This window comes from Protopterus annectens, chromosome 1.part0 (genome assembly GCF_019279795.1).
Source record: "Protopterus annectens isolate FY-2018-M chromosome 1.part0, PAN1.0, whole genome shotgun sequence".
Taxonomy (NCBI): domain Eukaryota; kingdom Metazoa; phylum Chordata; order Ceratodontiformes; family Protopteridae; genus Protopterus; species Protopterus annectens.
The window spans coordinates 1,512,585,326-1,512,600,833 of NC_056725.1; the positions used below are offsets into that span (position 1 = coordinate 1,512,585,326).

General features: G+C 42.9%; 1 protein-coding gene across 1 annotated transcript in view; it reads left to right on the forward strand.

Annotated features, from left to right (window-relative positions):
- DYNLT2 (dynein light chain Tctex-type 2) overlaps positions 1-15,508 on the forward strand; it is a 495,359-nt gene that overhangs the window by 384,779 nt on the left and 95,072 nt on the right. The window contains exon 3 of the mRNA XM_044067795.1: positions 4,297-4,455. Within this exon, the coding sequence (XP_043923730.1) occupies positions 4,297-4,455 (159 nt within the window). The remainder of the gene's footprint in view (positions 1-4,296; positions 4,456-15,508) is intronic.

Consider the following 15,508-nt stretch of genomic DNA (forward strand, 5'->3'; position numbering starts at 1 on the left):
GAGCAGATCTAGATACAAAACAAATGTTGGCCAAGATTCCCCCGAAATAGTTCAAGTCCTAAGACATCAAGTCCAAAAATCTACTTTCCAAGAAAAAAGTGCAAGCAAGAACTGTCCTGAAAGATTTGGGTACCATGGCAACAGCAGTAACCTTGATACTATTTGCATGCCTGCACATGAGAATTTTGCAGTGGTTGCTGTTCACTCAGTGATCCATGCAGGAGCTACCCATGTCTCACCAAATTATAATTACAGAATCTTGCAAGAAAGACCTTCGTTGGTGGCTTCATTCCACTCAGGTAACTCTAGGCTGACCTTTTATTTTTCCACAACCATTAGCCACAGTGACTACAGTGACCACGGACACTTCCCAGATGGGAGGGGGTCATTATCTGGGAAGGACAGTCCAAGGCACTTGGGGGGATCATGAGAAGTCCTAGAAATGAGAGCGGTGCTTCTAGCATTGCAATAATTCCAAGACTCTCTTCCGATGGGAACGATTGCAATACAGACAGATAACATATCAGTTGTGTGGTACATAAATAAACAAGTCTTATTCCCTCTGTCGAGAGGCTCAAAGAGTATGGTAGTGGGCAATCTCTTCCCAATGTTTTCTGACAGCAATGCACATCATGGGGAAATCCAACATGATGGCGGACAAACTCATCAGAGCAATTCTGATGCCTCATGAGTGATCCCTAAAACAGGAAGTAGCAGAAAAGATTTTCTGCAAGTGGGGCCAGCCTTGCTGCAATCTCTTTGCCATGTCCATGAATGCCAAGTGCAGCAGCTACTAAGCCCTGATCCCCCCCCCTCCGGGGGAGTCACCAAGGGATGCACTTGTATACGATTGGCTCCTGGGTCTCCTGTACACTTTTCCCCCTTTTCCATTGATTCCCAAAGTCCTTCAGAAAGCCAGCTCATTGGGAAGGAGTTTAATACTAGTTGCCTCGTACTGGCCTCGTCAAATATATTTCCCCTTTCTTTAGCCTCATCTCCAGGAGGAGCTGTGGATTCTGGACCCATTTCCAGACCTCCTGACTCATTCTTCAGGGATGCTCCACTCATCGGTTCAAACCCTCAAGTTGATAGCTTGGCTGCTCCAGTTCTACACATAGCCAGGCTTTCTGACTTTTCCCCTTCTGAAGGATATCTTGATTTCATCTCATAAGGCTTCAACCAGGAAGTTATACACAAGCAAATGGAAGAGATTTTCCTTTTGGGCTGTCAGTAATCACATTGATCCTTTCACTGCCCCTGTACCCTCTATATTAGAATTCTTGGCAAAGCTTTTTAATGAAGGTGCATCTCCAGCTACTATTCGAGTTCAGCTAGCAGCTATATCCAACTTCCATATAGGAGAATGGGGACTAAAGATAATGTCTAACAGACTTTGCAAAGCTTTCCTGAGCGGTACTATTTTACTCAGGCCACCCATCAAAGATCCTCCAGTGCAATGGGACCTAAACTTTGTCTTGTCCAGTTTGATTATTTCCCCTTTGAACCTGCATCATCCTGTGACCTAAAGTTTTAAACATGGAAGACAATCTTTTTGGTAGTCATCACTTCTGCTAGAAGGGTATCGGAACTACAAGCATTGTGAATAAGGCCTCCTTACATGTTTTTCCACAGAAATAGAGTATCTCTATGAACAAACCCATCCTTCCTACCCAAAGTATGCTCAGAATCTAATTTGAATCAATCCATAGACACCATTTTTTCCCCCAACTATGGCAACAGAGCAGAGTATAAGCTACACCAGCTAGATGTACATAGGCAATTATGGTTCTACCTACATAGAACAAAGGACTACAGAAAACCTGACCAGTTATTTATATCATTTTCAGACAACAAGAAGGGTGCTCCCGTATCGAAAGTCACACTTTCAAAATGGCTATCATATTGCATTACCTTTACTTACAAATCTCAAAACAGAGAACTTCCCGGAAAAGTAAAAGGTCATTCTACAAGGGCTATAGCAACCTCATCTGCCTTTCAAGCGAGGCTACCAATTGATACCATTTGTGCTGCAGCAACATGGGTAAGGCCTCATACATTTATCACACATTACAAAGTGGATTTGGCCTCCAGGAGCAGGGCCTCCTTTGGGTCCACTGTTCTGAAGAATATTCTCCCTTGAGCCACCCAAGAAAAATGGTGCTAGGGACGCTGTCTCAACCAGTACAGAATGAAGGCGAGATAGGAAAACATCACATAAAGAAGTTATGTACTCACCATAACATTCCATGTGTGTTGTCCATCTCACCTTCATTCTTACGCCCCACCCTCCTTCCCGCAGCCTTTCACTCCTGGAGGACCAAGCGGTTGGGATTAGCATATAATGTTCTCTGACCTTTCTTCATTGGTCTGTTAGACATGTCAATAATTTTTTTGAATGTAGGCGTAATATCTGCAAACAAGATCTGGGTGGTCTTCCCTAAGCCTGATGGTATAGGGTTACAGCCACGAGCCGGTGGAAGTCCGCGAGCTTTTGTATAGGCCAAGTCGGAAACGATGATCGGTTCTGAACCCAACCAGTACAGAATGAAGGCAAGATGGACAACACACATGGAACATTATGGTGCGTACATAACTTATTTATTCTAATGAAATAGATTAACTTATGTATTAGTAATATAACACACAGATATATGTTTAAAGATTTTATATAATGTATATTTGTTTAAATTTACTTCTTTATAGATTTTTAGAAGTCATCAAATAAACAGTGAACATCGTTAACAATATGATAGTGGTGCAAAATATAATATTTTTAGAGCAAGCATGAGGACTGCATATTTCTTGTATTGGTATATTGCAAAGACTTTCACAGACTGGCTGTCATGTATTAGAGACATGGTTTGCAATAAATTCCTCTTGAGACTGCAGCTTAAGACAGGAATCTTGATATCCATGCTGAGAATACATAATGAAGGGTTATGAATGGAAACCAAGCATAATTCTTTGTAGTGCATGGAGCTTTATTTGCTCCATGTACTAGCAGATACAGGAAAAAAAGAAAGTGTAGTAGCTCAAAGTACTTTGCCGCCTTTGACAGCTTATTTGCTTAAGATTTCAAAATCAGGGATAGTTTTTAAAAATTGCTCAGATTCATTTAAAAAAGTTAATAGAACAGCAGATTTTGCATCAGTATACATTTTCTGAACAATAAGAAGTATTAAACTCTATTTCTGGCATTATTGACTGACTGTATTTCTTAGTGATTTACTAGAAAAATAAAAAAAAAGACAATGGACAGAGCAAAAATATGAAGCAAATTCAAGGGCAGTTGAGAGGAAAAGACAGCAGGGAGAAACAAAGCCATTTTACTTTCTGCCGCTCTTATTTGTTGAATGGCAGTCAGTTAATTCTTAGCATCAGACCCAATCATAACAATTCTTAGGGGTGTATATAACAATTGTTACATATAACCCTAAGTGCTGTTATGATTGGGTCTCTTGCTAGAAGAGAACATAACAAGTTTACATGTTTACCTGATACTGGAGCATTATTATTGCGCTCCATGCACTACAAATGTTTTACAAGACATTCTTTCACTTTTGTTGACACATTTATTATAAGACAGAGCATTTAAGTTAGAATTGTGTGGTTGTATAATCAAATCATATTTATATCTGCTTTTGCATCATGCATGTAACATTTAGAAGTAATATCTGCAACAAGAAGAAAACCCAAAGAGAACACACAGACTTGTAAAATATTGTCATGGTGATATAGCCTTTGTGCTATATGCCAGTAGAGTGTAATAGTCGAATTCCCAAAGACACCTTCACTGCTTGCTGTACTTTCCTAAAATTAGAAATAAGTCTTATGACGTCTGATACTCAACTCAGTTCAAGAACTGAATTATGAAAGTATTGGTGTAACCCATTAGAAACTGGGCCCATTTACTGAGAATCCATTGTGCCTCAGCCACTAATCTACATATTCCTGTAGCCAAATTCAAGGATAGTGGTCAAAGAGATACTGGGATACATGGTTTTACCCATCTAAGCCTCTAATTCAGTGGTCGGATTATTGAAAGTATATTCTTTATGTGTGGATTACGTTATCAGTGAGCCACATTACTTCATTCTTGCTATAGTTTGAAGTTTCACTAGTGCTTCAACAAAATAATTGGGCAGTTACGCAATACAACCTTTATTTTTTATTTCTGAATAGCTGCATTTGTCACAAATAAAAAAATAAACATAACTGTTTATTATATTTCTTGAAGCAACACTCTCCTTAAATGCAGAATACCAAAATATTAAAGTTTTTTTTTTAATTCCCCAGGATAATCTTGAAAATATACAATATGATCCTGACCTCTCTGCACGTCTATGTGTTTCTTTAGCTGATGCAATCATGGCAGCTGTAAAGGATATCGGATTTGATCGTTACAAGTACATAGTGAGAGTCTTCATTGTGGAAAAGAAAAATCAGGGAACAAAAGTGAGAGATAAGAGTTTCTGTTGGAAAACACAGTTGTAGCCATTGTATGCATTTCAATAAAAATAACACAAAAGAAAAAATGTGTACTACTCATTTGCAAAAGTAGAGAATGATGTCAGTGTTCAGACTAGTGCTGGAATGTCGCTTAGCTGCTTTAAAATAATTGCTGATGCTTTAACAATTATTATGGAAAAGACAGATATTTGGCAAAATGTAGGCCATTATTTTTTTCATTACTACAGTTTGTTTTAATACTGTATGTATGATGAGCCTCTGTAGTTTGCCCACTAATTGTAATGCATTGTGATGTCCCGATGTTGTTGCTTGACTATTTCACAAGTAATTGTTGTAAATTAACCATGATTAATATTCAGTTAAACCTAAACTTTTCAGTAGTTTTGTCTATAACAAGTACAATGTTCATTATTCCACTGCTGCAGTAGCTTTTAGGCTATACAGGTTGTGTCCTGCTCAGAACACAACAACCAGCCAGCTTCCAAAAGCTCTGTCTTCTTCTTGTTCCTTCATTGTGACTGCTGATTGCACAGCCCTGTGGAGGGCAATCAGCAGTCAGAACAAAGCTTTCTTTAGTACTTTCTTGCCCCCTCATGAAGAAGGAGCTTGGGAACTTCAAAGGAGCTGCAGCCGGCTTTCACCTTCATTTCTGTCAGATAGGTCTGCAGTGGGGAACCTTTCCAAAGAGATTTTTGCCCTAGAAAATGTGTTTTAAACAGGGCTCTTTGTAGGATTTCCCTATAAGAACCCCAGTATTCATAGGATCATACAATCATAGGAAGTTACTAGGCTGTTGGCCCTGAGGCCCTTATAAGCCTAGCCAAGAGTTTAGCCCATGTATAGACAAATCAGCACTTGATGCCCCTGTCCAGCAGGGATGCGGGTGGAATCCCATGGATATATTTTCTTTTTCCCATCCAGTTATCTAGGTTGCACTTAAAAAGCGGTAAAGAGGTACTCTGCTTGACATAGACAGGGAGTCTATTCCACAGATGGGGGAGTCTCTGGGATACAAATCTGTCCCATCAACAAGTCCTATTAATGTCACAGACCAGGTTGAGGCCACGTGTGTGGGTTACTTGAGTGAAGCTTGACTTCCAGATATGCAGCAGTCCTATCAAGGCAGGGTCTGAGATCACTTTGTATGCCAGACAGAAGTCACCTCTAAGGAGTCTGTATGAAACAGAGTAGAGGGATAGGACTTTTAGCCTATCTGTGTATGGTAGATTTTTGAGGGCCTGGATTCTCCTGGTGAGGAAACTCAGTGGTCTCTCCAGCTACTGCATGTACTTTGCGAGGTACATGCCGAATGGGCCTTATAAGGGAAGAATACAGGGATGTTGTGCCCTCCTTATCCCTGGATGAGATACCCTTACTTATGAGGTGGACCATGTAGAAAGCATTCCATACAGTGGAAGAAACATGATGGTCAAAAGTTAGGTTGCTATGAATCTGGGTGCCGAAATCCCTCACGACTGACTGAGTGCTTAGGACATTGTTATTAATGTGGTAATTTGTGGGAATGTCACTCTCCCCAAAGGGGATGATGATGCATATTTTTGTATTTATCTTGAGGCCATGTTTCTGGCACCAGTGATTTGTTTGGGCAAGACCCTTTTGGAGGATGTCCACGTCACTAGGGGAATTGATAACAGTGCCTAGCTTTGTCATCTGCAAACTTGGTCAGCCATAGCCCACTGGTTTTGGCCTGCACCTCACAAAAGTATATCCCAAATAACAGAGGCCCTAAGACCGAACCCTGGAATATGCCACTTGATAATGGTCTACTGCTTGAGGTGGCTTCCCCTATTTTAACTAGATGGGTTCTATCAGTGAGCCAGTTAGCTACCCATCTGGCTGCATATGGATTGATGCCTAGTTGAGAGAGTTTATCTATTATGCCCAAGTGGAGAATAGTGTCATAGGCTTTGGCCAGGTCAAGGTAGACGGTGTGCACTGCCTTTCCCTCATCCATGGCTTTGGTGACTGTCTCAAAAAAGTCGACCAAATTTAACAGACATGACCTCCCCTTGATGAAACCAAACTGTGTGGGATTGAGTGTTTGGAGGTTGCCAATGTCCTTGTTAATGAGGTCCATGATAATCCATTCCATGGCCTTGCAGATCAGGCTAGTTAGGCTGATGGGTCTATAATTTCCAGGGTCAGTGGCTGTCCTCCACTCACTGGAATAAACCCAGTACTCAGGCTTTGGTTGAATAGGGCGCCAAATGGTGCTGCAAGTTCCTGCCTGAGTTCATGTTGGATGCAGCCTGGGATGTTATCGTGTCTCATGGAGGATAATTTTTTTCCTTTGAGAGAATAGTGATAATGACCTGATCCCTAAATATAAGGGGAAGGGGACAGGTACTGGGAATGTCATGATTTACTGATGGGAGGGACAGAAAGGTGAAATTTTCACTGAATCTGTCATCCAGCAAGTTTGCTATATCTACAGCATGTGTAAATGTGGTGTCCTTGACTGCCAGTTCTGAACAGATCTGGGTGCTACCTTTGAGATTATGGACATATGTGAAGAAGGCCTTATGATTGTCTCTAGTAGATGTGGCAAATTTGGACTCGAAGTTGGCTTTAGAGGATTTCACTAGTGCTCTTATTTGCTTGTTCAGGCTAAGGAGAGATTGCTTGCAATTGGGCACCTGCTCCTTCTTGATCCTGGACAGCAATTTTCTTCTTTTGTTATAGAGTTTATTTATTGCAGATGTCCACCAGACAGGTTTACTCTTCCTTGAGGAGGATGATTTAGTCCTGTCAGGTATTCCTGATTTCATGAATCTCTATAAATGTTCGTATAACAATTTGGTATAGTTTTGGATACTGGTTCCATTTCCTAGAGAGGGCGAGGGGGCTGTGAAGCTGTTTATACCATCCCTCAGGAGGATGTAATCAACTTTGGAGAAGTTTTTTGTTTGACCCTAGCTAGAGGGGTGTCGGCGGAGATGGTGATTTTGAACATGACCTCTTTATGGTTGGATCTTATACAAGGGAGGACGATACTGCAGTGGTTACTCATGTTGGTTAATACCATGTCCAAGATATTATCACCTCTTGTGGGGGTATCGACTAGCTTTTCCAAAACATTTGCATTGACAAAATGGAGAAATCTCAGGGCATTTGTGTTCTGCCATGAGTAGTTCTTCCAGTCTATGTTTGGGTAGATAAAGTCACCCTGGATCAGGGTAAAGGAGTGAAACTTAATATATTTGAAGAGGTCTAGATAGGCAGTTTGGGCATCTTGAGTCAGATTTGAGGGTCGGAAGCTAGCTATGATTTGTATAGGGGTCTTGTCAGTGGTTAACTGCACCTGGTGTGTCTCCTGTGCATTAAACAGTTTGACCAGCCTAGAGGTGTGTGTATGTCTTTAATATATATTGAAACTCCACCACCTTTGGCTTTACTACCCACATTTTGGGGTCTGAATGTATGATAGGATGAGTAACCAGGTATGGCCGGGGTGCTCTCCGCAGCCTTGAACCAGGTTTCTGTGACTGCGCAGATGTCAGCATTTTCCAGGGTTAAGAATGCTTGCAATGAGTGCAGTTTCACCTTTAGACTCCTAGCGTTTAGCAGCATGACCTTTAATTTGGGTTTTGTTGAAATTTTTATGTTGGTAGTTTTAACCTCATCACCTTTTCTAAAAAAGGCACTATGGGGGAGCCAAGTGCCTTTGCCAGAAGCCTGAAGCCCAAGTGATACAGATACAGGCCATCTCTGGCAAAGCATTGTGGTCCGTCAATCATATTTTCCCAGGCTGTCAGGTACTGGATCCCCCTGCAATGACACCAGAAACAAAGTCAATTGTTAATTCAATCATTTTCTGTTTGTATTGAGGCATCATTCTGGGTGACGGTAGAATGTTGCTTAAGGCTAGGGACATACCTGCCTGGGACACATATTCAGCGAGTATTGGAGTTTTCTTGACAGGAACAATTGATATGAAGTTGTTAAATCTCGCCATTTATTCTCACTGATGGGTTCGGAGCTGATCCTCGGCTCCGACACGGCCGATAGCAAAGCTCAAGGTTTGCCAGTAGCTCGAGACCAAGCCCCTTATCCCACAATGCACTGCTGGAATTACCTCAGATTTAGTTTGCCACGGCAAGAGAGATCTCAGTGATCCAGCTAGCTCGGACCATTTGTGATAAAAAAACAGCAAGTTTTTATAAAAAAACTTTCTTTTTGTTTTAGAGGATAGTTGTGTATTAGTGTTTGAAAATTTGATAATAGTTTCTATAGTTTTGGATAGTTAGTGCCCTTTTGGCTTAGTTGTTTTGTGTGGGCCTTCAGCCCTATTTAGACTTATTAATCTTTTCTAATAGTCAAGGTTTTTCTCTATGGGCCTATTTAGCCCTGTATTGTAAACTATAGTTAATTGTTATAGATAGTGCTCGGATTGGGCTTAGTTGCTTTGTGGGTCTAAGTAAGGACTTTACTGTCTTAGTTTTTGCAGTATACTAGTTTGTTTTACCTTAACTATGTCGGATGACAAGGAAAAATCCCATCCTAAATCGGGATTCAAGAAATGCCCAGATTGTGGGCAGAAAGTGTCCGTCACTGATGGACACATTCAATGTGTCTACTGTCTGGGGGCTAAACACCTCCAAGACACTTGCAGCATTTGCCATTCCTTTTCTTCAAGAGTCCTCTTGGAGAGAAGGAGGAAGCTAATAGACAGGGGATTACTACAGCATTCCTTTTCTGAGGTGTTGAGTAGCCATGAGGGTACTAGCATGTCCTCCAAATCCTCCAAATCCACAAAATCGTCAGAAAAAGTGGCAAAAAAGGCAAAAACATCAGCGGGAGGGTCATCGGTTCCACAGACCTCGGAACCGAGTGTACCTTTGATTTGGAGCCAGCTGTCAGTATTGCAGCCATTCTCTGAAGTTCCCTCTTCTCCTCTGCTCCAGTCAGCACTTTTGGTGCATTCATCTAAGTCCTCAGTCAGCCTTTCAGATTTGGACATGGATTGGCTAGTGCAAAAGCTTTTACAGGCACCAGAACTTGCCAAATTGTTGTCTGTGCCAAAGCCCATGGAACTGGATTTGTCTACTCCTCCTCCGAGCCATACTGGACTCTCGGAGCTGCAGGAAACTGAACCGATGATTGTCGAACCCTTAGAGCCGATACCCGCACTGGTGTTATCGACTCCATCTACTCGGATGTCCTCAGCACCGACCGAGGACTCTAGGAGCCAACGCTCTCCCATCGGGTCCAGGGAGGATAGTCGAACCGATTTGTCGGTGCCGACTCTTCCTCTCGGGGCTTCGGCTCAGATGAGCTCAGCTCCTACCTCGAGCTCAGAGCCCATGGTTTCGGTGTGGAAGGATCAGACAGTACTCTCGGGTCTGTCCACGCCTTCTCATCAGAGCCATGGTGCCTTCGATACTATGAGGAGAGTTTTGTCTCCAAAGACAACGTCAACATCGGTTCGGCCTTCCCTCTCCCCTCAAGCTCCTTTGTCTGCTTCTTCGTCTACCCGTCCCCCTAAGCGTAGAGACCCTGAGCCTCAAGTACCCCCACAGGGCATTCCCTGCTCTTCTGAGACCTCCCCAGATCCCGCCACTGAGGAGGTGCACAGGAAGAGACTGTGCAAGAGGAGTAACTTACACTCCTCACAGGAGTCTTTGACATCTGACACGGACTTGGATGAGTCAGAAGGGTCCCCTGGATCCCCCTCTGAGGATATCTCCTTTGCAGAGATACTAGAGATCCATAGTCAGAGGGGCGATTGGCAGTCCAAGACCCCTACTGAGGACGAGTCTGTGCTCTTGAAGGCTTTTGGGTCTCAACCTTCCACTTCTTGGGTGTCTCCGCCTTACGACAAGCTCATGGAACTGATCTCTTGTAAGGCGTGGGAGTCACCGGAGGCCATGGAACCTGTTCTTCACAAGCCCAATAAATTCATGTCTGCCCCAGTGGACAAGCCATTTTTGACAAAAGGGGAGTGCCTGTTGATGCCATGGTGGTAGCCGCAGACACCAAAAAGGATGTGTCTGAGACATCCACATCTATCCATCCTCCTAACAGAGATTCTAGGGTCATGGATAGATATGGGAAATACATGTTTAGATCAGCGACTTTTTCTCTGCGATCACTGAACTACTTAACCCATTTTACGAGACTACAAAGAGATCTCCTGAAAGAGCTAGGAGATCCTCTCCAGGATACTGTAGCTGCAGGGGTGGCCGACAAAGTCAACGCCCAGCTCGCTACCCTAAACTCAGTGGTAAACTCGTCCATGCGTCTCATATCCTACGCAGCTGACGGTTCGAGCAGAGCCACTAATTCGGGCATTGCTCTTCGAAGACAATCCTGGATGCGTCTCTGTTTCTTTGCGGAACCCTTTAAGTCTTCCTTTATCAACACCCCATTCGATGGCTCATCACTGTTTTGGGCCTAAAGTAAAGGAAGCTTTAACCAGGTGTGAGCAGGAAGGCATGACCTTATCTGCCATTGGAGTCCATTTTTCTACCCCTACTCGGCCCTACTCCAAGGACCCTAGGGGAGGGAAAATGTGGTTCCGAAAAGCACACGTGGAGAAACTCTAGAGGCAGAGGAGGGGGTTATAACGGAAGACACCGCCCACGTGGCAGAGGGGGTCCGCAGCAACAGGGTGACAGGGGTAAGTTCACCGGTCAACCCTACCAGCATCCCTGAAAGGGGGCCCGACTGTTCGGCTCTGGAGGCAGTTGGGGGTCACTTGTCTTTGTACCCTGGCTAAACATAACATCAAATACATGGGTACAAAGCATCATTTCCAGAGGATATTTCATACCGTTCTCTTCCCCTCCCATTCCTGTAAACAGAATCCAAGATGTTCCACCCAATCTCAGGGAACAAGCAATCGTAGAGGTCCACAGATTGCTAGAAAAAAGAGTCATCCAACCAGTCCCAGCAGACCAAGTTGGATTCGGAACTTACTCAAGATTCTTTTTGGTACCAAAGAAAATAGGGGACTGGAGACCTATCTTGGACCTCAGCAGACTCAACCAGTTCATAAAGAAAGAGAAGTTCCGAATGGTCACGCTTCAGTCCATTCTTCCCATCCTAGGGAAAGGAGATCGGATGTGCTCCCTAGATCTCAAGGATGCGTACTATCACATAAAGATGAACAGACGCTCCAGAGATCATCTGCGTTTCCGGCTGGGAGCCAATCATTACCAATTTCGAGCCCTGCCCTTTGGTCTCACTACAGCTCCCAGAGTGTTCACCAAATGCATGGCAGTGGTCATGGCTCACCTGAGACGTCTAGGATTCCAGGTGTTTCCATACCTAGACAGTTGGCTCCTCACCGCTACCACCAGGCATCAATTGACTCAGGCAACACAATACACTCTGACACTCTGCCATCAATTAGGCATTACAATCAACTTTGAAAAGTCTGCCTTATCGCCGTTGCAGCATACCATTTTTATAGGAGCAGAGTTAGATACCTCAACTACCACTCTACGTCTTCCTATCGAAAGAGTCTCACTTCTCCACCAACACATCAGCTCACTGGTGTCAAAGAACAAAGCTACAGCAGCAGACGTCTTGAAGGTGCTAGGTTTGATGGCGGCAGCAATCCTGGCTATACCACTCGCAAGGATGCATATGCAAATTCTTCAATGGCTTCTCTTTGCTCAGTGGTCGTACCAGAAACTACCAATGCACCACATGATTCTCATCATGGATTCTTGCAAGAGAGATTTTTGGTGGTGGTTGACGTCTCTTCATGTCACAATCAGAAGACCCATTCATTCTCCCCCCCCCCCAGTAGCCACTGTGACCACGGACACTTCCCTGATAGGGTGGGGGTGGGGCATTTTCAGGGAAAGACTGCCCAAGGCACATGGACAGATCAAGAATCACATCTGCACATCAATGTTCTAGAGTTGATAGCGGTACTTCTGGCGTTGCAGTACTTTCAGGACTCTCTCCCTGTAGGAACTATTGCAATTCAGACGAACAACATGTCAGTAGTATGGTACTTGTACAAGCAAGGTGGAACCAAGTCTTACCCCCTTTGTCGAGAAGCCCTCAGGGTCTGGCAATGGGCTGTGTCTTCCCAGCATTTTCTGTTAGCAACGCACATCCCGGGGAAATCCAACGTGATAGCGGACAAGCTAAGCAGGGCGATATTGCTCCCTCACGAGTGGTCTCTCATACAACAGGTTGCAGAGTTAATTTTCCGCAAATGGGGCCAGCCTTGCTGCGACCTCTTTGCCTGCCACATCAGTTCAAACTGCAGAAGCTACTTTGCCCTAATACCACCTCCCAGTCATCCCCCGAGAGATGCACTTTTACACGATTGGCCCCCGGGTCTCCTTTATGCATTTCCACTCTTCCCATTGATACCCAGATTTTTACAGAAAGTAAAATCGCTGGGAAGGACTGTTATTCCCATAGCCCCCTACTGGCCTCAGCAGATTTGGTTCCCGTTTCTCCACCATCATCTGTTGGAAGATCCATGGATCCTGGACTAAGTTCTGGACCTTCTGATGCACCCGTCAGGGTACCTCCATCCTTCACTGCAGTCCCTGAAACTGACTGCTTGGCTAATCCACTTCCCTTAATTGCCAGGTTTCATTCAATTTCAGAAGACACAAGACAAATTCTCTTGTCTTCTTACAAGCCATCTACCAGGAAATTATATGGTAGTAAATGGAAAAGGTTCTCAATTTGGGCCAACACGCAGAAAATTTACCCTTTCTGAGCTCCTCTATCATCTATTTTAGAATTCTTGACTAAGATTTTTAAGGAAGGGGCAGCAGCTGCTACAGTTCGAGTCTAGTTAGCTGCCATCTCAAATTTTCACTTTGGGTTTGGTGGCTCAAATGTTATGGGCCATAAATTATCTAAGACTTTTCTTAAAGGTGTTCTTCACATGAGACCTCCTATCAAAATTCCCTATTCTCCCTGGAATTTAAACTTTATGCTGTCTCAAATTATTCTTCCCCCTTTTGAACCAGCATCTTATTGTGATCTCAAATATTTATCCTGGAAAACTATTTTTGTAGTGTCCATTGCTTCTGCCCCCAGAGTGTCAGAACTTCAAGCATTATCTATCAGACCACCTTACATGAATTTCTATGCTGATAGAGTATCTCTCAGAACAAACCTCTCATTTTTACCTCAAGTCTGTTCTGAATCAAATATCAATCAGGTCATTGAGCTGCCAGTCTTTTTTCCCAACCACTCTAGCAAATTGGAATACATGCTGCACAAACGATGTACACAGACAGCTCAGATTTTATCTTGACAGAACTAAGGATATTAGAAAATCAGATCAACTTTTTGTATCCTTCTCAGAAGCCAGAAAAGGCAATCCAGTGGCTAAAACAACCTTATCTAAATGGTTATCCGATTGTATATCCTTTGTTTATGAGAATGCGAGCATGCCATTAACACACAAACCTAAGGCTCATTCTACCAGAGCCGTCTCTACGTCTTCTGCTTTTCAAGCTAAATTGCCCCTTGACAATATTTGCACTGCAGCCACTTGGTCTAAGCCTCATACTTTTATCATGCATTACAAAGTAGATAAGGCTTCAAGAGACAAGTCTTCCTTTGGTTCCACAATACTGAAGAACATACTTCCATGAGCCACCCAAGATTGAGGGTGCTAGGGACGCTACCCATCAGTGAGAATAAAAGGCAAGATTTGACAACTTCACATAAAGAAGTTATGTACTTAACATAACGTTCCATGTGAGTTGTTTATCTTGCCTTTATTCTCACGTCCCTCCCTCCTTCCCCCTCCTGGCTGACTGTTGACTTAGAGGCTAGTACCATCCTGGTTATTCAGTATTTCTTCTTCCCCTTCGGGAAGTGTTCTTGGTAGAAATAAATAAAAGGGTATAAATATATATATATATATATATATATATATATATATATATATATATATATATACATGTATATATTCTGTTACTCGCATTAAACAAGATTTGAGGTAATTCCAGCAGTGCATTGTGGGATAAGGGGTTTGGTCTCGAGCTACTGGCAAACCTTGAGCTTTGCTATCGGCCGTGTCGGAGCCGAGGATTGGCTCCAAACCCATCAGTGAGAATAAAGTCGAGCTAAACAACTCACATGGAACATTATGGTAAGTACATAACTTCTTTTTTTTCACTCTGGCTTGTTTAGGGACAAATTTTGTGAAAAAATGTACTGCTTATGTAAACTCTGACTTATTTAACTAAATGTTTAGTGTCAGGAAGTGTTTTATATGGGACAGGGATTACTGGAGGGTATGTCAATGCTCATGAACACTTTGTGAAAACATACCAGCTATTTTTTTTCTTAGAAAGCAAACACAACTTACCAAAGAGCCCAGTTAACACCTCAGCTGATTGTGAGTGAATCTGTAGTGACCATTTGTTATTCCTTAGACCACTAACTTACCTCTCTGGCTTCCTTTGGTGTAGTCCTTTCAGCCATCATGAACTGAAAGTCAGACATATTTTCTTCAGTTATTCCCATGTTTTATCTGGGTATAGGAGAACCATCATCTCTGGGTAAAGGAGACACTCGGAGAGAAATTACTTGGGTTAGCTGGGGAAAGAGACCTCTAGATGGGGCAGAAGTATCTTCTCCAATTTGGTCTTTTTTGAAAATGTTTTCATGTAAAGAAAAAAACAAAAAGGTTAAACATTGTTCACCTGAAGACAGGGTGTGTATTAGAAAAGATTCTTAACATAGCCAGGCAATTGTTATGGGCTGTTAATCTTGATGCCTAGAAATCATTACCTGAGAATAAAGCCAGCACACATATAACTGAGGAAAGTATTCCAGAGTATTCTGACTTAGAAGGGAGAACCACTGTCACATGGGGCAGAAGGGATTCATCACAGTGATCTTTGCAGAGTCTTGAATCTTCAGAATGACCCTGAATATCAGTAGAAAGGCATATTTAGAAACATTCCCTTCCAAGGAAATGAAAAAAAAAATTGATCTGATGTCAGTTTTCATTCTATCCTCAACAATTGGGTTTGAATCCGAACCATCAGATTTGACTCTGTTGTTGCTAAAATTCGCT